General features: G+C 39.9%; 2 protein-coding genes across 2 annotated transcripts; both read left to right on the top strand.

The window, feature by feature from the left end:
* The first annotated feature begins 4,972 nt into the window (after positions 1-4,972).
* On the top strand, positions 4,973-5,268 carry LOC113918480 (uncharacterized protein C12orf73-like). The gene has a single exon (XM_035724002.1). The coding sequence runs from the start codon at positions 4,982-4,984 to the stop codon at positions 5,183-5,185; it is 204 nt and encodes a 67-aa protein (XP_035579895.1). The 5' UTR covers positions 4,973-4,981; the 3' UTR covers positions 5,186-5,268.
* A 2,868-nt stretch (positions 5,269-8,136) lies between these two features.
* On the top strand, positions 8,137-14,424 carry NDUFB4 (NADH:ubiquinone oxidoreductase subunit B4). Its single transcript, XM_027586949.2, has 3 exons — positions 8,137-8,374; positions 12,244-12,390; positions 14,277-14,424. The coding sequence occupies exons 1-3, from the start codon at positions 8,195-8,197 to the stop codon at positions 14,337-14,339; spliced, it is 390 nt and encodes a 129-aa protein (XP_027442750.1). The 5' UTR covers positions 8,137-8,194; the 3' UTR covers positions 14,340-14,424.
* Positions 14,425-22,548: the final 8,124 nt, after the last annotated feature.

Genomic DNA, 22,548 nt, shown 5'->3' with positions numbered 1-22,548 from the left:
GCTCAAGGAGAAATGAACAAACCACAATGGCACTGGGAAATTATATGCACTTCTATATTGGAAATAGATCAAGGGCACACCGGTGAATAAAGATATAAGAGACCTAAACCACATAATTAACAAACTGGATCTAACCTTGCACTCAATGATTATAGAGTATCCATTCTTTTTAAGCTCACATGGAACTGTTATAAAAATGACTATGTATGATTACAAGGCTTTGTTCACTTTGTAATAACTTACTGAACAGCATATGTATGATTTGTGCATTTTTCTTTCTATATGTATGCTAAATTTCAAAAAAAATGGTTTGTTAAGAAACAAAAAAACAAAAACTGACCATATATTAAGTCCCAAAGAAAGTCTCAGCAAGAGGTGCGTGGGTGACTTAGTCAGTTAGGTGTGTGGTCTGCCTTTGGCTCAGGTCATGATCCCAGGGATCGAGCCCCACATCGGGCTCCTTGCTCAGTGGGGAGGGGAGCCTACTTTTCCCCTCCCGCTCTGCCTACTGCTCCCCCTGCTTGTGCTCTCTCTCTCTGTCAAATAAATAAATAAAATCTTAAAAAAAAGTCTCAGCAAATTTCCAAGGACTAATATTACACAATAATGCAATTACATTAGAAATTAACAATAAAAAATAGACAAAACAAAACAATATTTGGAAAGTGAAAAATGCATTTCTAAATAACTTATGAATTAAGGAAAAAATAATAGAAATTACGAAATACTAGGAACTACACGACAATGAAAATACTAATAAAAACCTATGGATATGTAGCTAAAATGAAATGTACATAATTATATGCATAAAATTATAAGACATAAAAATGAAAATGAATGAGGTAAGTATTCTGCTTAAGAAACTGGAAAAAGAACATTAAAGTAATCTCAAGAAAAATAAAAGAAGTATAAAAGGAAAACTTGATTAGAGATGATAAACAAAATAAAAAGCAGGCTCTCTGAAAAGACAAGGTAGACAAACCTCTAGCAGGATGGATGAAGAAAAAAGAAGCAATAAATAAACAACTGGTGCAGCCATTGTGGAAAACGGTATGGGGTTTCCTCAAAAAATTAAAACTGTATGGGGTTTCCTCAAAAAATTTAAAAAAAAATTTTTTATACCTACAATCCAGGAATTGTACTACTGGGCATTTACCCCCCAAAATACAAAAAGACTAATTCAAAGGGATACATGCACCCCTATGTTTATAGCAACATTATCTACATTATCTACAATAGCCAAACTATGGAAGCAGCCCAAGTGTGCTTTGATAGATGAATGGATAAAGAAGATGGAAATTACTCAGCCATAAGAAAGAATGAAATCTTGACATTTGCAGCAACATGGACAGAGCTAAAGAGTATAATGCTGAGTGAAATAAGTCAGCCAGAGGAAGACAAACACCATATGATCTCAGTCATATGTAGAACTTAAGAAACAAAATGAGCAAAGGAAAAAAATAAGAGAGAGAGAGACAAACCAAGAAGCAGATTCTTAACTATAGAGAGCAAACTGATGGTTACCAGAGGGGAGGTGGGTGGGGGGTAGGGGAAATAGGGGATGGGGATTAAGGAGGGCATGAAAACAAACAATATCAGAAACGAAAAGAGGATCATAATTATAAAGACAGTGGAGACTGAAAAAAAATCATAAGATGAGATTAGAAACTCTATAGCAATAAGCTTCAAACAAGATACTTAAGAAAATTTAAATTACCAAAATGCATTCCAGAGGAGATAGAAAACCTGAAAAAACCCAAAACCATTACAGAAATTGAATTGATAGCCAAAAGTCTCCCCTGAAAATAAAAAGGAAGACCCAGACAGTTTTAAAAGATACTTTACAGAGTCTTCAGGGATATATAGTCCCTGTCTTGAACAAACCATTTTGGAGAATTAAAAACAAAAAAAAAGGAAATCTATCCAATTCATTTCATGTAAATATACTACCAAAACGACACAAGAACAAAATAAGAAAAAGACAATTATAGAGCCAATTCATCTATGAACTTAAATGGTAAAATTCTAAATGAAATGCTAATGAATTCAACTTAATTATTTAATCAGTATATTAAAAAACATATCATGCCATGAAAGAGTCAATTTCAGAATGTAAAATATTCCACATGAGAACAACCTACTATGGTTTTCCGTGTTTTAAATAGATCAACAGAAAAACCATATGACTATATAACAAAAATGTAGAATTAGTATTTGATCAATTATCACTCATCCATGATTAAAAAACCACTTTCGGCAAGGAATATAAGAGAATTTTCTTAACCTGATAAAGGGCTTCTACCAAATTCTACAGCAAACCTTCAGTGGTGAACAGATTTCCTGTTAAAGCTGGGAACAAGATAGGAGACTCTATTTCTACTCTTATAAAACATTGTACTGTAGGTCCTAGCTAAGCATTAAGAGAGAGAAACAAGTACAAGATTTGGAAAAGAAAAGGCAAGATTGCTATTTTCACAAGGTCTGACCAATTCCATAGAACAATCCAAAGTAATGAATGGAAAAGCCAACAGAACTAATAAAAAGTTCAACAAGGATACTGGTTCCAAGATCAGTATATAAAAATCAGTCATATTACTACATACCAGTAATAACCACTTAAGAAAACGTAATAGGAAAAGAAACAATTAACAATAGCAATGGAATCTATAATGTAGCAGAATTAACCCAATAGAGGAGGTGAGAATTCCTTCTGGAGAAAGTGACGAAACATGATCGAAACATGATCGAAGGGCACAAAGGACCTGACTAACAGATCACAGATGGGAAGATGCAATATTTTAAAAATATCTGTTCTCCTCAAATCAAGCTATACATTTAGTGCAGTTCCAATCAAAATCCCAATAGATTTTTTTTTCATGGAACTTAACAGCTTAATACTAAATTCATCTGAAAAAGAAGAGGAACAAAAGTAGCTAAGACAATTTTGAACTATAATAAGATGGAGACATTTGCCCCCTTGAAATACCAAGACTTATTATAAAGCTCTAGTAGAAACAGATAGAAAGTGATGTATGTTTGTAATGGACAGGCTGTGTGTAGTCTTTTTTTTTTTTTTTAAAGATTTTGTTTAATTGACAGAGAGAGACACAGTGAGCGAGAGAGAAAACAAGCAGGGGGAGCGAGCGAGAGAGAACACAAGCAGGGGGAGCGGGAGAGGGAGAAGCAGGCCTCCTGCCGAGCAGGGAGCCCCATGCGGGGCTTGATCCCAGGACCCTGGAATCGACCTGAGCTGAAGGCAGACGCTTAACGACTGAGCCACCCAGGCGCCCCCAGTCTGTGTAGTCTTAATGTGCCTGCTGGATATACCACTTCCGGAAGCAAGTAGTTCTATGTGAGTCTTCTCTAAATATGATAAGCTTCTGTGACTTAAGTGCACCTATCAGATAAAAACAGTCATGTAATCTTATTCATAACTGATCTGGACAGTGTCCAGATCAACAAAGCTGCAGATAAGTTGGATACAGTGAAAGCCAATCTCCCATGTGGTGCTTTGAGGCAATCTAGATTGAATACTGTCAAACTGACTCAATAATATCCTCTTTTGGAGGAATAGTAAATGCTAGGTAAACAAAGAGAAAGTGGTTTACTTGAGCTTAGGTGGGACACTGAAGCTCTAAAATATTGTTCTTATTCTCCCTTGGAACTGCTGTTTATTTCAATTTTGGAAGATAAATCCCCAGGGTGGCTATATAACCAAATGAGAGATGACTTTCCTACGTACCCCATGTTTTTAGATCTCCTTGCAATTAAATTAATTCACATAGCACTTTGTGTCTCTTCCTTGCAGTCTTAACAAGATTGATAAACAGGAAGATCAGGGTTTGATGGGACTTGAAGCCTACATAATTTGGGGCGTGGGGTGAGCTGGGGGTGGGGGTGGGAAGGAGGTGCTTTAAGAAAAAATGCCAATGATGACTGGAAGAATCTCCCACAGATTAGCTTCTGGTTCTGTATATTTTAAGCCTTATCTCTCCTCCTTTACCTGTGTATTTCCAGGGCCAGGATTCACAGGACAAGTTCATATCAAAACACAAACTCTGATCCTGAACCTTCATGGCACACTGGGAGTTGACAATAACCCTGGAAGCCAATCCTGCACCTGGATGGCTAGCAGTAATTTAATTCCACTTGAAACTGATGTGAATCAAATAAATATATCCCACTAAATTCAAATTTTCATTTGCTGCATCCCCCAAATGCAGGCCACTGTGATCCACCTAACAGGAGGGAAAATGTGATAGAAGGGAAGGAAGTCAGAGAGGAGAGACACAACAGTCTTAGGCAACTGCGATTTAAATATCTTACTTTTTCTAATTTTACAAAAACAGAATGGCCATGTAAGCACATTTCTAGGGCCCTTCCCAGGGTTCTGGAGAGGGCTCATGTAAGGAGGGGACCCTGCATTAGTTTGACAGTATATCCTTTGCTGATATTCAATGTTAGGACAAGATTTTTAAAAACAAGAATAAAGGAAAATGCTCACTAAATGTCAGCTGCTGTTAATCACTGATTAGTTAAATCTCTGGGCATTGGGTTTACTCACAAATTTACCTATGATCCTACCCAATTAAGAGAAGGACTGCTCTTCATAAGCAGGAACTTACTTGCCTCTTACAGTTTCTGTATTCACCTGTCCATCTTCTGTTCCCTGAAATCCTGTCCCATTCTTACAACCTGACTACCCCTGCATATTTGCATTTCTCTCCTTCTCCACTTTACCACTTTATCCTCCCTCTTCCAGTCAAATACAGGTTAAATACAAATACAAATACAGTCAAATACATATACTTAGCCCTTGTAATCCATGTCCCAATAAATTCTGACAAATTCTATTAAGAAAAGTAAAAGTCTGACTTTCGGTTCCGCCGGCTGGCTGTCCGATGCGACCCCGGCGCGCACTTCCGCTCGCCCTCTGACCCGCGGCCGAACGAACGGCCGGTGCGTTCTGCGACCCCCAACCATGCCCGCGGGCGTCTCCTGGGCCACGTATCTGAAAAGGTTCGCTGCCAGCCTCCTGACCATGTGCGCCGGGGCCGAAGCGGGGCACAGGTACTACCGGCCGGACCTGACAATACCTGAAATTCCACCAAAGCCTGGAGAACTCAAAACGGAGCTTTTGGGACTGAAAGAGAGACAACATGAACCTCAAATTTCTCAACAATAGAAACCTCAAAATACTTAACTCTGCCAAGAACTCCGTGAATAATATTATAAGTATTAAATATATATTTTTAAAGTTAAAAAAAAGAAAAGTAAAAGTCTTCAAAACATGAAACGTTCTTTGGTGAAATCACCACTTGTGAAATTGTTTCCCACTTAAATTGTTTCATCTGCTAACCCTAATGCCTACATCCACTCCTATCAAAGTCTTAGTCATCCATTTGGAAATATCTAGTCCTCAAAAACAATAGAAATTTATCGCAAATCTTGAAAAAGATGTGGACTTCCATAAAATTGATGAAAGTGATGTTGGTGAACTGCTGGATCCACATGCAAAGTGACTAATAAAGGAAAGCTCAGAGTTGGACCAGATAACAAATGAAAAAAAGACAACCAATAAGAATGATGATGACATCAATGCTTCAAAAGGAAATAATTTAGTTTCAAAGGATTAAGAAAGGACCTTGGAAAAACTGGGTAAAGCCCTCCAACATTTCTGCAAATATGACCCTGCTGCAGAAGTCAAATGCAAAGTGAAGGATAATGAGCTGTATGAAAATAACCATGTCCACAAATTAACACTTGATTTATCAGAATTAGCACAACATTGTAACAGTAACCTTAAACGTTAAATATAAGATAAATTCATTTTCATAATTTTTTGATTGCATTATTTCAAGATAAAGTCTCAATCAAGTCTTTTTCTTTCATTATGGAGTCTAGGTCTCCCTCTTAAATAGATTCACTCCGGGAGGACATTTCCTGGAAAAAGGAGGAGGGAAAGGAAGACCTCTTGTAGTCATCTCTATGTTTCCCAAACACACAATAGTAGAAGAATCCCTTCAGGAAACTGTAAAAATTACAGCCTCTTGGGTGCCCCTGCCAGATCAGTTCTGAATCTTCAAGAGCAGAACAGAACTTAGGACTCCCATCTTTTTGACAATCATCTTAAGAGATCCTTATGATAATCAAGCAAATGTGGGAACAAACACCTTAACTAATCCAAAGGGAAATGATGTAGTTTATTCTCTCTGTCATTCTCTCTCTTTCTCTCCCTCTCTCTTCACTTTACAAAGTCTTTTTAAAACTTTGTCATCTGGAGTCATTGCACTCCTTTCTTCTTTCTTTTATCCTTTTTGCATGCCCTTCTTCCCAGATCAGTGTCTAATCTGTAAACAAAAGATTTTTCAAACTTTATCAAGATTGTCTTTAGAATTTACAACCTGCTCCTGCATTTTGTTTTGTTTTATGGTATTTTAAAACACCTTTGAAAAAAAACAGAACTTTCTTTTCTCCTTTAAAAGTGAGTGTAAGTGATTTGTTTCAAATTTCTTTTTTCTACATTCCCTCAGCCTGCATTCTCATGAGCCCATTTTGCTCTATATTCATTTGGACATTAAACTGCTTTGTGAATATTACCATATCTTGTCTGTTCTTTCTGTACTGCCTGCCTATACTGTCAGCTCCTCAAAGACAAACACCACGGCTTTTATTTCTTCTGCATTTCCCCCACTGAGCCTAGGAGATGGACTAAGATTGACTAGCGTGCAACATGCTTCACCCAGTGGGTGCTTAATAAATATTTTAAAACAGTATTACATTGTTGAATAAATTTGACAGCAGTGCTGCTCATCACTTCAAATGCCAGCACTTTCTAGGTCCCTTCTCTGCCTAGCAACCATTCCCCAACATACCTCTATGTCCCCAGACATTGCATCCAAGCTGAAGCTCTCTTTTGATCCAGCTTTCCTTGCCTGAGTTACGGAAATATTGTTTACATGTTTTCTCCTGAGGAGTGTCATACTGGTACCCACAGACTCTGCCGTTCAACTTGAAGTTGCTTTTTCCCCCTTCGTGATAGTGGGAGAGAAGGACGTAGGCATGAAGGTTTCCTTTCCGGTAGCCCCCCCTTTTTTCCCCCAAATCATCTTTCACATTAAGATACAATGCCCCTATGCATAAGGGAATCAACTAAGGATGATTTTCCTTGTTAGGACCCAAGAGTGCTAAGGATTTTAGGTAAGAGGTTTTAGTATTTAATTAAATACTGTTTCTTCGGGAGCTTTATTCAGTACTTCATTTGTTAATGACTTACTACAGTCAGGTAGGCAACATTTCTCTTATAACATCATTTTCCGGGGCACCTGGGTGGCTCAGTCTTTAAGCGTCTGCCTTCCGCTGGGATCATGATCCCAGGTTCCTGGAATCCAGCCCGGTGTCCGGCTCCCTGCTCAGCGGGAAGCCTGCTTCTCCCTCTCCCACTCCCCCTGCTTGTGTTCCCTCTCTCGCTGTCTCTCTCTGTCAAATAAATAAATAAAATCTTTAAAAAAATAACATCATTCTCCTATTAAACATTATTTCGTGCCTATGAAAAACACGCCGCTACTTAATGCTGTACCAATCTAATGTGGTAACGTACAGAAAAGCTTATGCTTTTTCTTGGTTCGGGCACTGTGTTTTGCAAAACACTTTGGCACGTATTTATTATCTTACTTAATCTTCACAAAAGGTTTGGTAGGTGGACAGAATAGGGGCCATTATCCAGAATGAGCAAGAGGAAACTCAGAGACATTAAGTGACTTGTCTAGTCACACACCTTGGAGGAACTCACACTGAAACAGGATTCTAGCTACAGCCAGTCCCATTTCCTGTGTCTGCCACTCTCACCCGGCTCAACTTCACAAAATAAAGCTCTGCTATGTCCCTAAAGATGATATGTAAGGCTGCTAGGAAGTAGCAACAAGCAATAGATTGTAGGTAGCTAAAAGCTGGAAGCGGGGGGCGGGGGGAGGCGGTGCTGGCGAAAGGGCAAGGAAAGCACACTGTGCATGCGCAGATCGCTATTCGGGGCCCAGGACCCGGAGGAAGGTTGAGGAAAGAAGCGGAGCTCCTGGACAAAGTCTTGTCGCCTACCTTCCGCTAACGCGCAAGCGCACTTCCTCAGGATGAAGGTCAGAAGAAAGGGGACGGGCCTCGGAGTCGCGCAGGCGCAGTTGTGTCCCGGATTGCCAAGATGTCGTTCCCCAAGTACGAGCCGTCGCGTCTGGCTACCCTACCCTCTACCCTCGACCCAGCCGAATACAACGTATCTCCCGAAGCCCGGAAGGCGCAAGCCGAGCGGTTGGCCATAAGATCCCGGCTTAAACGGGAGTATCTGCTTCAGTACAACGACCCCAGCCGCCAAGGGCTCATCGTGAGTCGTGGGCCGGCCGGGCGGGAATCGAGGGCCTGAGTCCGGGCGGTCCCCCATCCCCGGCCGGGCAGCCCAGACCGGCTAAGGGAGGCCACGCAGAGGGGCGGCCACCGTTCCGGATCAGTGTTTTAGACTTTGGCCCTCTTCCAGGCCGAGAGAGCAGGCCCACCCACTAGCCCTTTGACCTTGGGCGGAGAGCTTGGTGGTCAAGAGGACGGTCCTGAATTCACACCGGGCTGGGTTTGAGTCCCGGCTTGATCACTTCCCGCCTGGGTAATCTTGGGAAAATGACTCAACTCTGCTGGTTAGCCCCGATTTTCCTGTCTGAAAAACGGGGATAATACATGTTAGAATTAAATGAGATAAGGCACATGACTGGCCAACACAGTGCCTGGGCTGTAATGAGTGTTCAAATAATGTGTGTGTCATTTTTTAAAAAAGCAGTTTTTCACCTTTCAGTTCACAATTCATAGCAATACTGCTCTCTCCTGATGGGAATATAATGACTTTTTTGTTTATATCTTTTGAAGACCCGAGAACTGCAGCTAGTTGAAACTTTGTGGTCTTTGAAGTCAGAAGCCAAGGCAGAACATAATGGCAAACTAGATGACCTTAGTTTGCCTAACCCCTCTAAACGTTAGTTTTCTGATCCTCTTAAATGGGAAAGGTAGTCCATTCTTTATAGAATCATTGTAAGGTTAAATGAGATAGTTTGTATAAGATTGCAGGCACTTAATACATAACCAGTAGATTCATAGCTATTATTATTTAGTGAGTGGGCTTTTCAATAATTTTCTGTACAAAAGCTGTTTAAATATGGTATCAAATATGATATTAAAAACAAAGCAACCAAAACTTTCCCGAGCAGTTGCATTGGTGTTCTGTAGGACTTTTTGGAAGTTAAGACAATTGAAGGAAGTTTACATTGTGCAGGCACTATCTAAACCCTTTCTGAATATTATTCAAATGTCACAAGTAGTCAAAGAGGCCCTGTTGTTATCCCCATTTTACAGATGAGAAGACGATATGGGAAAGACAAATAGGTCATAGAGTGATACACCCTTAGCAAGTGATGGAGCAGAATTTTAAACCTTGAACTGTGTAACCCAAAACATCTGCCTAACCAGTTGGCTTGATGTCAGAACCTGAGAAGAAAGTGTGGAGGGAGACATTTGTTATTTACATACACAGGGTTTGATGTGCCAGATGGTGGAAGTTTAAACTCCGGATTTTCTGTTTTCTAGTTCTGTGCCCTGGGACAGTTTCAATTTTGTCATGCAAGAGACAGTAATACCTGCCTCATTGGTGGTTCTGTTAATTAAATGAGTGCTTGGCACTTATTTAATGATCAATACATGGAAATTCTTTGCCTAATCTTTACCAATGATTGATTCAGTGAATAAGTAATTGCTTTTATAGGCCAGGCCCTGTTTTAGATGCTGAGGTGACTGTAGATTCCTGTTCTTGGAGAGCTTTCTTTCCAGTAGGGCAGACAAGTAATAAACAGGTTAAAAAACTAAATTGTTTAGCATGTTAGTGGCAAGGGATAAGAAAAATAAAGCAAGGAAGGGATAAAGGATGTGTGTTATGTAGTAGGAGCTGAAATTTTAGATAGCCCTAGGGAAGGCCTTCCTTGGAAGGTGACATGAAGGAAGTAAGGTGAGGGAGCTAGCCACACAACTCTCTGGGAAAGTAGCATTTTAGGTAGAGGGAACAGCAGATGTAGGGGTCTAAGGACCCCTACAGAAGTGTGTCTGGTTAGTTGCAGAAATACTGAAGAGACCATTGTGACTGAAGTGGAGAAATTTAGAGCAAAGTGGGAAGAGATGAGGTCAGAAAAGTACCTGGAATTAGATCAGACCAAGCTTTGTAGGTCGTTGTAAGGACTTTTACTGAGTACGTAATCTGCCCTTACATTTTAACATATCTCTGGTTGCTTAGTTGAAAATACATTATGAAGGAGAGCAAGGAGACTATTTAGGAGGCTTTTGAGGTAATCTATCAGGATTTTGACAGTGGAGATGGTAAGAAGTGGTGAGTTCTGAGTATATATTGAAAGTAAAACCAACCAGATTTGCTAGCAGATTGGATGTGAGGTGTAAGAGAAGGGTCAAGGATGATTCCAAGGTTTTTTTGACCTAAGTGATCAGAAGAATGAAGTTGCTTTTTACCAAGATGGAGAAGAATGTATTCCAGTCCAGGGAGTGGAATATTGGGAAATCAGTTTGAGATACATCACATTTGACATTCTTGTTAGACAACATGACAGTGTTGAGCAGATAGTTGGACATTATGTCTGGAGTTCAGGGTAGAGGTCTGGGAAGGTATAATTTTGGGAGTCATTGGCCTATAGATGGGATATTTAAAAGTATGTGACTGGAGGAGATAAGATGATCAAGAGAATGAATATAGATAGAGAAGACCATTGAAGTCTAAGCTCCAATATTAAGAGATTGGAGAGATAAGGAAGAAGAGAGCAAAAGAGACCAAGAGGGAATGGCCATAGAGTTAGGAAGAAAACCAGGCAGGTGTGTGCCCTGAAAGCCAAAAGAAGAAACAATTTCAAGGAGTGTTCACCATGGCAGATGCTGCTGATGGTTCTTTGGACATGGAGTGGTGTCCAAGAAGGAGAACTGTCTCCCATGGAGTGTGTTTTGGAACCTCTCTTAACAGCAGTACAGGTTCAATGAACTATGGCCATGGGACTGTTGATATCTTTATCAAATGAAATGACTGTTTCTGGAAGACCGATCTGGCAGATAAATACGTAGAGAGGTGACTGGTAGATTGAGAATTCTGTCCTGGGAGAATTCAAATATGTTAATAGCAGAAGGGATAGATAAAGAATAGATGTATTTATCCTTTCAGGTATTGAACTCAGACATCCCCATAAACCTATTATATCTTGTGTCTTCACCTTTACTGTTTTCTGCAAACAGTTCGGTTTAAAATGGATCTGTGGAAGATCCAGTTTAATTATTTTAATCCTATCCATCATGACTTCTTGGTGGTGTATAGGACCTTGAATGTTCTCCTTTGGTATTAAAGTTTTAAAGCTGATATCATCTGCTTATTTTTAATCTGCGTATCAGTTAATTAGAGCAAATAATTTTATAAAATCATTTGGGGATTTAGCTAATTAAATTTAATTATGTGTTTGGGGCAGATTTGCTGTCTTACATAGTTGTGCTAGTATAAGTATATTAAAATGGACAATATTTTTTCTTAACCAAGACAGTCTGATTATTTTTCTTTAACAACCCTGTCCTCACTACAAATTATTTTAATAGTGTAAAATGTAATAATTTTGCTTATAAAATACCAGCCAAGTCAGCTTAAAAATCTTAAAGTTCAGAGTTGGCCTACTTTAGTCTTCACCTTCCTGCAATTTATTTGAAGCCTGGAAAGACAGGGCAGGGTCAGGGGGTAGCATTAGAAAGGGTCCTGGAAACAAAGTACAAAGCATGATAGAGCATATGAAATCTGTCCTCATTGGGAATACTGTGGTTTAGTTGGTTACAATTCAAGAAAGACAATGAAGCTACAAAACAATCCAGAAAAGAAAAAAAATTATCAAAGAGAAAAAGTGGCTTCTCTGGTGGATTAAAAAGATTAGGTTTCTTAAATCTTAAGTAAATGGAAAGCTGAGGGGTGATACAAGAATCTTTTAAATTCTGAAGGACTTGAACAGGATAGGAACATCACTCAACAAATACTAGAAATGAAAGATCTTCCCTGAAGCAATATTCAGGGTGTACCCTTAACTATGGTGGAGCACAAAAGGCATCTCTTCTGCTCCCCCACAAAAGTTTTGATGAGATTGTTTCAGTGTGGTTAAGTTCCTATAACTTTGTTTTCCTGAATTTTAGGAAGATCCTGCCTTGATTCGTTGGACCTATGCAAGATCAGCAAACATCTATCCCAATTTCAGACCCACTCCCAAGACCTCGCTCTTAGGAGCTCTGTTCGGAATTGGGCCCCTCTTCTTCTGGTTTTATGTTTTCAAAACTGACAGAGTAAGTACCTGATGTGTAGTTTCTATGTGATAGGTTCCTCTGTGCTGGATGTAGGTCTTTCTCTTGGCATTTGCTACCAGTGCTCATCCCACCTTGGTCCTCTACTCTTCCTTCAGTTTCTCTCTCCTTTTATCTTTATTCCTTTCCAGCAGGAATTAAAACAGAAAGTTTCAATTACATGTTTGGTTTTATTGCTTTATCGTTTCAACTCATATTGAAATATACTTTGCTAAAAATCACAATAGTTTCTGAGTCTTTCAAATTTAATTTAATGGCCGCTCTAGAATTTTAAAATAATAAGTTGGTCAGTTTAAAGTTCTAAGGCTTGAACTTAGACTGAAGGAGTTTTCCCGGTGTGTTTTAGGTGATGTAAAGGAATTGTGCTGTGAGTATTAAGCAAGAGACTACAGAAGTAACTTTAAAAAGTTAACACTAAGGGCTCCTGGGTGGCTCAGTCAGTTGGGTGTCGGACTCTGGGTTTCGGCTCAGGTCATGAGCACAGGGTTGTGAGATTGAGTCCCACATCTGGCTCCACGCTGGGCCGGAGCCGCCTCAAGATTCTCCCCCTCTTCCTCTGCCTCTCCCCCGCATGCGTGTGCATTCTCTCAAAAAAATTAATACAGAAGTTAAACTTTCCTATTTTGATTTACCTTTAAATATTATCTTTGCAAACCTTTATATTTAGCTTTCTTAGTTCATTTTTTTTAAAAAGATGTTTATTTGGGTTAAGTATTAGCAGAATACATAAATCATTTAGTGTGTTCCCTGTTTATATGAATTCTAGTTATGCTGGTCACATTTTGTGGGTTAATGTTAAAACTTTGTAATATGCTAACAGTAGGAAAGCAAAAGCAGCCTGTGGTGGGAATCTGCCATCAGAGGCCATATGGTCACAGAGAAACCCCATTTATCTTTGACACTAGGCCACCCTGGTACTAGACCCTCAGCAGGCCTTGTGTTGCCATCTAGTCTGGAGCCCACTCATCTAGCTCTGTTTTAAACTGGCCAATCCACTCTCTTGTTAGAGCTTCTGTATTTTGATTGTCTGATAAATTACCTGCTTAACAAAAAGATAGGCCACACTTAATCCAGAAGGTGTTTGCATTTTGCTTTTGACATAACTTTTTAGTGGGGTAATATAATTCTTCCAACATGTGCATAAGATGTTTTTAAATAGGAGTGTTTTCTCATTGTCCCTTATTTCTTCAGACTGCTACTTCCTCACACGTACTCTGTAGGCTTTAGACAATGGGGGATTGGAATTGGGTTTGGAGTATTTCAGTCCTGTTTTTCAGATTGTACCATGGGTTATGACAAAATACATTGTGTTTTCCAGTACCTTTTTTGTTTGTATATTTTGCAAAATGGTCACCACAGTAAATCTTAGTTAACATCTGTTAACATCGTTACAAAAGACAATCTTTTTTCTTGTAATGAGAACTTAAGATTAATTCTCTTAGCAACATTCAAATATTCCATACGGTGTTACTAACTATAGTCACCATGTTTACATTACATCCCCATGACTTATTTATTTTGTAATTGGAAATTTGTACCTTTTGACCCCCTTCACCCATTTTGCCCACCACCCACCCCCTGCCTGTGTCAGCTACCAGTCTATTCTCTGTTATCTAGAAGATTGTACTTAAGAAATGGCACAATTTCATTCCTTTTTTTTTTTTAATGGCTGAATAGTGTTCCATTGTATACATATACCCTGTCTTTATCCACTCATCCATAGACGGACACAGGTTTTTCTGTATCTTGGCTATTGTAAATAATGTTGCAATGAACATGGGTCAGAAATGTGTTGTTTCTAATGAAGCTTTTTTTTTTTCCTTTTTGTTTTGTTTTGTTTTTTTGTTTTTTGTTTCTTCTATCTGCAGGATAGGAAAGAAAAACTTATCCGGGAAGGAAAATTGGATCGAACATTGAACATTTCATATTAAGTCTGGCACCAAGAAGCAACAGTGACTCCCCTGGGCTCCAGATCTTTATATTATTGTTTAAATAAAGCTTCTATTAATCATTAAATACTTTCTCTTAATATTACCTTGATTCAACAAACATTTGCTGGATAATATAATGTAAGAGTTCACAGTTTCATGAAGAAACAGATTCATGTTCATTCATTTAGTCATTCAACAAATGAGCATCTACTATGAGCCAGGTACTGTGCTCTGTGCCCAGAATACAGCAGTCAATAAAACAAACTTAGGCCCTGTACTTAAGGAGTACACACTCTGACAACAGTTTATTCAGTGATTGTTATTTGTGAGCTCATATCTAGTACTACTTAATACCTAAACTTTTGTCTGGCTCCAGCCCCAGTGGAAAATGCAACAGAACAGTAACAACAGTGTGGTAAAAAAAAGAATAGGGATTCAGGAAAGTGATGGAGAAGCAATTCTGTCTAGGGAGATGGCATTGATCTAGGCCCTGAAGATCACAGGGCTAACAGGCAAAATGGAAGCATGAGAAGGCAGGGTGTGTTGGGTATGGTGCGATACGGGCCACTGGGGTGAGAAGACAGAGGAGGCCACATTGAACGGAAGTAAAATGGTTTAGCACATGGGCTTTGGAGGTTAAATTGGGATCAGAATCCTAGCTCAAGCTTAACAGTTGGAATACAAGGCCTCCTGTTTCCCCATCTCTGCCTACTTCCTTATAAGGTCATGAAGATGAAAATGAGATAACAGTATTGCTCAATAAAATAAAGCTACGTGCTTTATGGTTCAGTCTCGAAATAGTAGGCAGAGTAAGGTGCTATAGGGAGAACATGCTCTTCAGGGCTGATTTACATTATTATGTTGGTTTTAACTTTCAGAACATACTCAAAGTTTTCTCTTGTTCTTGTATGAGTCTGGTATACCCTGAAACTCAGAGCCTGAGAGACAAGCTTGTGTGCAGGTAGTTTATATTAGGGAGTGATCTGAAAGAACAAGTGGCAGACTGGTAAGAGTGAAACAGGGCTAGAGGGACCGCCCATCAAGTGTGTGCTATTGGCCTGTTGCCTCAGAGCAGCAGGCTCAATTCCACTAGGGACCATCTGAGGAGCCCTGTGGAATGTACACAATATTCCCTGCAGACAAGAAAAAGCAAGTATCAACTAGCTCCTCCCCCAGTTGGTCATGAGTTGTCCAACGCAGTTAACTCTTTCACTTCCAGGTATGGGCGAGCCTCAGAATGGCTGAGGGTTCTTAGGGGCTTCTCACGTGGAAGGGGAAGGAAGCTGAGGGCAGAAAGTTAAGTGATGTGCTGTACAGCTGAGGTGGCATATTGTCAGGTCACACCTGCAGGAGCTCAGAGCTGCAGCAGCAATTGGGGTAAAAAGATTGGGGCCAAGAGGAAGCGATACAGGCTCAAGAGGTAGACGATTTCCTCATCTGCTCCATGTTCTGCTTGGATCTGTGCACACGTTAATCTGCGACGTCATTCGGGGAGGTGACTAGGTACAATCTCAGTATAGGAGGGTTAGTGGAACAAGCTTCAGTACCACACTGTTAAAACTGGTCTGAAGCTGTAACTGAGATTGATCATTTCGCCCCACCACACTTTCTAAGTTTTCCTTCCTTGGCCATCACTTTAGAAGGTCTAGAATGCTTGCCTGATGAAATCACCAGGACCTTTATCTTCAAGGCCGGAACCCTAGTTACTCTTGTATCGTTAGGTCTTTGTTGCAGCAATTGCCTATTTACATTCATCACCGGACATGGAAGCACCAAGAAGCAACAGTGACTCCCCTGGGCTCCAGATATATCCCTTTAGGCCCCCATTCTGTAGTAGCAACCCTAGGTCCTTGTAATGAAGGTCATTTACTGCTGCTAATATGGAAACTTTTTTTTTTTTTTTGGTCTACTGTTTCCCAGGCATAAGAAGCCCAAAATGACCAGGAGGTAATCACAGCTTCAGATTAAAGTGTAATCCTCTGACATTGTGATTTATAGTAAGAAATATCTATTTAGTCTTTGTCCTTGTTTCTGGCACAGAGCTCCTAAAACCCTCAGGATTTCCTAAGTGATAAGATAGAGGTGTCTTTTGTTATATTACTGAGCTAAGTTTTGGACCACACTTAAGCTGGGGCTGGTTGCCAAGAGAGCCAAATGTGATTAGAGGTTGGAACTGTTAGTCCCACTCCCTGACCTTGCATTTGTATCCCTGTTCTCCCACTACTTACTGGTGAAGTAACCTGGAATGTATTTAAGTTCTCTGTGACTCAGTTTTCTTATCTTTAAAATACATATACTAGTAATACATTGTTACTAGATGGTTATTTATTTATTGTTATTTATTTATTGTTATTTATTGTTATTCTTAACTTTTTGAGGAATCTTCATACTGTTTTCCACAAGTGGTTGTACCAGTTTGCCTTCCTACCAACAGTGCACAAGAGTTCCTTTTTCTCCACATCCTCACCAATACCTGTTGTTTCTTGTGGAGTTTCTCCATTCGGACAGGTGTGAGGTGATATCTCATTGTACTTTTGATATGCATTTCCCTGATGATGAGTGATGTTGAGCATCTTTTCATGTGTCTTTTGGCCATCTGGATGTCTGAGTTCTTTGGATATGTCTGTTCATGTCTTCTGCCCATGTTTTAATTGGGTTATTTGGTTTTTGGGGTTGAGTTGTATAAGTTCTTTATATACGTTGGATACTAACCCTTTATCGGATATGTCATTTGTAAATATCTTCTCCCATTCCATAGGTTGCCTTTTAGTTTTGTTGACTGTAAAACATTTTTGTTAACATTGAGAATTTATTGAGCAATATGTTCTTAAGAGTTTAATCAATTTCTAAAGATTTTTTTATTACCACAAACAATGCCCCAAATCACACCCAGAAGTGGTCTGGTGAGAATACGAATTACCATGTCATCTGAGTGCTTGATGTTACCATGTGTCTGACTGTTACTGCTGGCCCTGAGCACTGGGCACAGGAGCCTACATTGGTATTGCTGTCTCTGTTGGCCCAAAAGCTCAAGCTTATAACAACCAAACCCCAGAGAGAGTTCCTTGAGGTCCCCATATCTTCCCATCACTTGCTCCTGAGTTCAGGAGCATATGATTGGCTGTGCCTGACTTCTATCTGCAGGGAAGGCTGAAAAAGCAAGCATATGGCATGTTCAGCTCTAAAGTATGAGGCAGATAAAGAATTCCCAAACATAAGAAAGTGGTTCAAATGTTGAGCATCCAAAAATGACAAGGAACCAGAATCAGATCTTAAGGCCCTTATCACAATTAAGGAGTTTAGACTTCATCTTGATGGCAATGGGAGCCACTGAAGGTATTAGGCAGGAGTAACCGGATGGGATTTGCATTCCTGGAAGATCATTCTGGATCCTGGAGGAGGAGCTCAGGGCAAGAAAGGCTAGAGGATGACCAGTAATCAGGCTGTTGTAAGACTTCAGGCAAGAAATGATTTTCAATTTTGAGACAGCCCTCTATGCAGAACAAAGCAGTCCCTGCTAATCCTAGGATGACTCATTTGGATGTGAACGTGTCGAAAGCTTTATGAAAGTCTAAATATATTATCTCTATTAGTTCCCCTTTTATGCACATGCATGAGGAGCCAGTCTTCTTAATAATTCCTTATCCATGTATGACATCCCTTCCGCTCTCTGGGACAATATTGCTTCTGTAACAGACTGGTTTGTTTAAGTACTATGTCTTTTCACCCTTTATTATGGATCCTGCCTGGAGAAAAAGATGACATTCATGCTCTGATCAAAATCCCACTGGGTTCATTCCCTGATTTATTTTCCATTTTATTTTTTTCTCATTCTTGATAGCACTTGACACAGTCTTCTCATAACTTTGGGGGAGATACAGAGTACTGGTTATTTCTCCATTCTTCAGGATCTTTAATGGAGTATTTGAAAAGATGAGAAATCTGTATGAGAAACTATCGTTATCAAATATGCGTGATTTAAAAATATGGACAGCACCTTAAAATTAGCTCTAAATATATTCAAAGACTGAATTTCAAAGCTTCTGCTGCTACTTTCTACCATTTTGTGAACACACAGAATTTTATCATGTTTCTAGGAGAGGATCCATGTGCACCTCTGACTGTAATGCTTCCACTTGTTTCCTCGCTGGCTGCCTTGTTTACTGCCATTTCCCTAGCTGAGATAGAGACCCCTTCTCTTGATACTGTGACCTGGAGGGATATTGAACTAAGTCATCCACCTGGAGACCCTTCAACATCCCAAGAAAGTGCAGTGTGCATCGATCTCATTGCCAAACTTCAGGATTTAAAAGTTTAAAGTCAAGCTGAAAGTCTGACATCTGATCTCTGAACGTTGCTGGTGAAACAGATATCTGAGATTTCTGCAGCAAACTTACAATTAGAATTCAAGTTCTTTTCCTCCATAATCACAAGGAGTATCACCTGATCAGTTTTGAGTCAATTCTTTACTTCTATCACCAATTGCATTTAATTCATTCCTCTCTTATTTAATAATTAGGCTCTAAAAATACTGGGGGTAGGGCACCTGGGTGGCTCAGATGGTTAAGCGTCTGCCTTCGGTTCAGGTCATGATCCCAGGTCCTGGGATCGAGTCCTGAGTCGGGCTCCCTGCTCCTTGGGATCCTGCTTCTCCCTCTGCCTCTCTCTCTCTCTGTCTCTCATGAATAAATAAATAAAAATCTTTAAAAAAAATAAACAAAAATATTGGGGGTGAGAGTGGGGAAAGGAGGGAACTGGCTGAGGCTGCTCCAGAAATCAATATAGGAAGGACTCAGGGGTTGCAATCTGATATGAAATTGTTGTGAGTAGGAGGACAAGGTGTAGACTCTTGAAACTGCATTTGCATGGTTAAGCACATTTTTTTCTACTTACATTATGTTTCATAATTAAAAACATGAAGTTTGCTAGAGAGGGTTTTATTTATGCTTTATGTAGGATGGAGACAGCATCAAAGAGTTACTACTTTTTATATGAAGTGGCTTGGGTGAGGGTAGATGGAGATAAGGGTGGTCAATTACCCTGAAGCCATCTATTAGAGGCTGGATAGACAGCTTCTCCTCCAAAATCATGCTCTGCAGAAGTGTTTGGTCCTATCAGGGTATTTGGGAGGAAACACCAATGCAGTCTGCAAGGGGAGTGAGCTGCTGTTGGTCTGCAGGTACTGGAAATTGAATTCTAGGACGCTGGCTGTCAGGTCTCCTGCACTGATCAAACACTTACTGAGCCCCGGCCATGTACTAAGCACTGAGGATGCTTCTATGAAAAAGATACAGCTCCTTCTTGGAGGAACGCACATTGGAGAAAAACAATTATAGCAGCCAGCACTTAATTAAACTTTTACTTGTATTCTAGGCACTAAACTAAAGTAAGGGCTTTACACATCTTACAACATACCATAAAAAGCCCCATTATGCAAAGGAAATTTAGGGAGGTTAAATAATTTGCTTGAGTCCTCAGCTAATAGCAGCTGAGTCGGAACTTAAATCTGGGCAGGCTGACTCCAGAGGACACATCTTTAACCATTCTTTCAATGGGATGAAGACTGATGCTGTGTCGAGTTGGGTACTGAGAAAGAATGGGAGGGTCTGGAGGGTTTAAGAGGTGGTACTTTCTAGAGTAGGGCCGGCCACTTTCACTTTTAGATTTTCTAGCATGTTCACGGGTATACAGGATGTCAGAGCCAGAAAAATCTTTGAAGATCTGCCAGTCTCACAGCCTAATTCTATAGGAAAGGTTTGGGGAGGAGAAATGACTTGTCCTATTCTTCAAGAAGTCCTGCTAATTTGCAGATTAGGAGTCTAGGTTTTGATTAAGAACAATGGCTCTGATTGTCCATGTCACCTGTTTGTGATTAAAAATGAGACTTGGGATAATTGAGACAACTGCTCACCAACCTCCTTACCTCATATATACAGAAGACTCAAAAAACCATTTTAATAAGGATGTATTTGGAGAAATCAGGCAGATGTTTGGAGCATTTCCTGTGTAAAGCAAGAATTCACAGATTTGTCTCTTGGGGCTGTGAGAGTGAAGATGTTAGATTCAAACCCAACACCTGCCATACTATTCTTGCTGGATTCCCACAGGAACATATCCCTGGCGGGCACCAGCTTGCCCACCAGCACCCACTACCCCTCCTTTACTTCTGATAGAACCCCAATTTGTTCAGGAGGTTGGTGGAAGTCCCTTTATCTTAGGCAGGGTAGGCATGACCCCAGTCCGAAGGAATGAATCTGGGATTGGTCTAAGGATGGGCATGGGACCCAGTTCTGAGCATAAGACATCAAGAGAATCTGGCAAGGAGAGCTTCCCTTCCTGAATAAAAAGATATTCCCCAAGGAGAAATTCTTTCTGTCCCTTCTTGCTTTTGCTTTCTTCTCTTCTTCTAAGAACATGGCTATAAGGCCTGGAAATGAAATCAAGATAAAACAATTTACCAAAAATTGTGGAGCAGAACACCAGAATGAACTTGGATCCAGGATCATTTCGTGTCCTGACCTGCCAACCTCAGACTTCTTTTATGAGATAAAGTCGTAGTTGTTAAGCTAATGTTAGATTTTCAGTTTTATAATTTGATACCATGTCTTTTTATTAAGAGAAGTCATATCATAAAATATACCTGTCCTTCAGATTTTAATTTTATTCATAGGATCCAAAATAAAGGCAATAGGGCGCCTGGGTGCTTCAGTTGGTTAAGCGACTGCCTTCGGCTCAGGTCATGATCCTGGAGTCCCAGGATCGAGTCCCGCATCGGGCTCCCTGCTCGCCAGGGAATCTGCTTCTCCCTCTGACCTTCCCCCTCTCATGTGCTCTCTCTCTCTCTCAAATAAATAAATAAAATCTTTAAAAAAAAAAAACAAAGACAATAAATGCTCGTGAGTGAGCAAAACTGCTCTATTTGTTAAATTTCTCTTCCAGGGAATGTATAGCATTGCATACACTTGGTTTTTACGAGGTATCACTGCTAATAGTGCTGTGGTGAGTTGTGTCGAAGCTTCTGACATAATATTAGGTTTATTTATTTATTAAATCTATTTGTTTTTTTTAAACGATTTATTTATTTATTTTAGAGAAAGACTGCGCAAGCAGGGGGAGGGGCAGAGACGGAGAAAGAGGGAGAGAAGCAGACTCCCCGCTGAGCACAGAGCCTTACACAGGACCAGGGCTCGATCTCCCTACCAGAGATCAAGAGTCCCATGCTTTTCCAACCGAGCCAGCCAAGCACCCCATAATTTTAGATTTAAAAAACTGAGAGTAGGCTAATTAGAGCCCCAAAGGCCCACATGATGAGGCAAGATTCCTCCAGGAAAAGCTCTGTAGCTAGTCATATGCAAACTACTTATATCAAACTATAGAGTCTGTCTTAATTTTCACATTAATTGAGCTATTATGCACTGTTGAGATCTTAAATTGAGCTTTAATATCATTTTCTTATTTTAAGACCTAAAAGATGATGAAAAAGAATCCTTCTAAATTTTCTACACTTTGGGCTTCTGTTACTTATTGCATGAGAATCACCAGCTAAATGCTTGTTTATTTAGCAACAAGGACCTTGGCTTATTCATTCCAGTGTCACCTGCAGGAAGTGGCACAATAGCCTCACTGAGGCAGGAATGAATAAGTATTCACTGAGTCGCAATAGCAGCAATAAACAATAACAATAATAATAGCTAATATTTCCCTCAGCTAACTATGTACCAAAACCAGCGTGGGTGCCTTCAATGCCTGGTTTTATTTCACCCCCACCAAATCCCTGTGAAATAAATCATTTCCCTCTTTCAAATGTGGAAGGTGGGCCATAGAGAGGTTAAGTCACTTGCTCAAACTTATTCAGCTATGAAAGCACAGTCTCAATTCCAGAGCCTTGGATTCCTTATGAAATATCTACGTTTTACAGCTGAGGAAACAGAGGCTCAGGGAAGTTAAGTAACTTGCTCAGGGCCGCACAGCTAATAAGTGGTAGTACCTGGATTTGAACCCAGGCAGTCTGTTCTCTTAACTATGCACTACACTGATTCACAAAAGGATAAACTTTGGGCATACCTCAGATTTGTGATACAATTACATAAAGTTGACTATATGAAATTGAAGGCTAGTTGACCACTAAATGTAATGAAGAAGTTTAAATGTCAGCTCTCAAGCCTTTTTTTAATTATGATTTTAGTAGTAAGATATCTTTCCAAGATAG

This window comes from Zalophus californianus, chromosome 1 (assembly GCF_009762305.2).
Source record: "Zalophus californianus isolate mZalCal1 chromosome 1, mZalCal1.pri.v2, whole genome shotgun sequence".
In the NCBI taxonomy this organism is placed as follows: domain Eukaryota; kingdom Metazoa; phylum Chordata; class Mammalia; order Carnivora; family Otariidae; genus Zalophus; species Zalophus californianus.
Note: the sequence above shows the minus strand (reverse complement) of the source record. Positions and strands in the feature narration are given on the sequence as shown.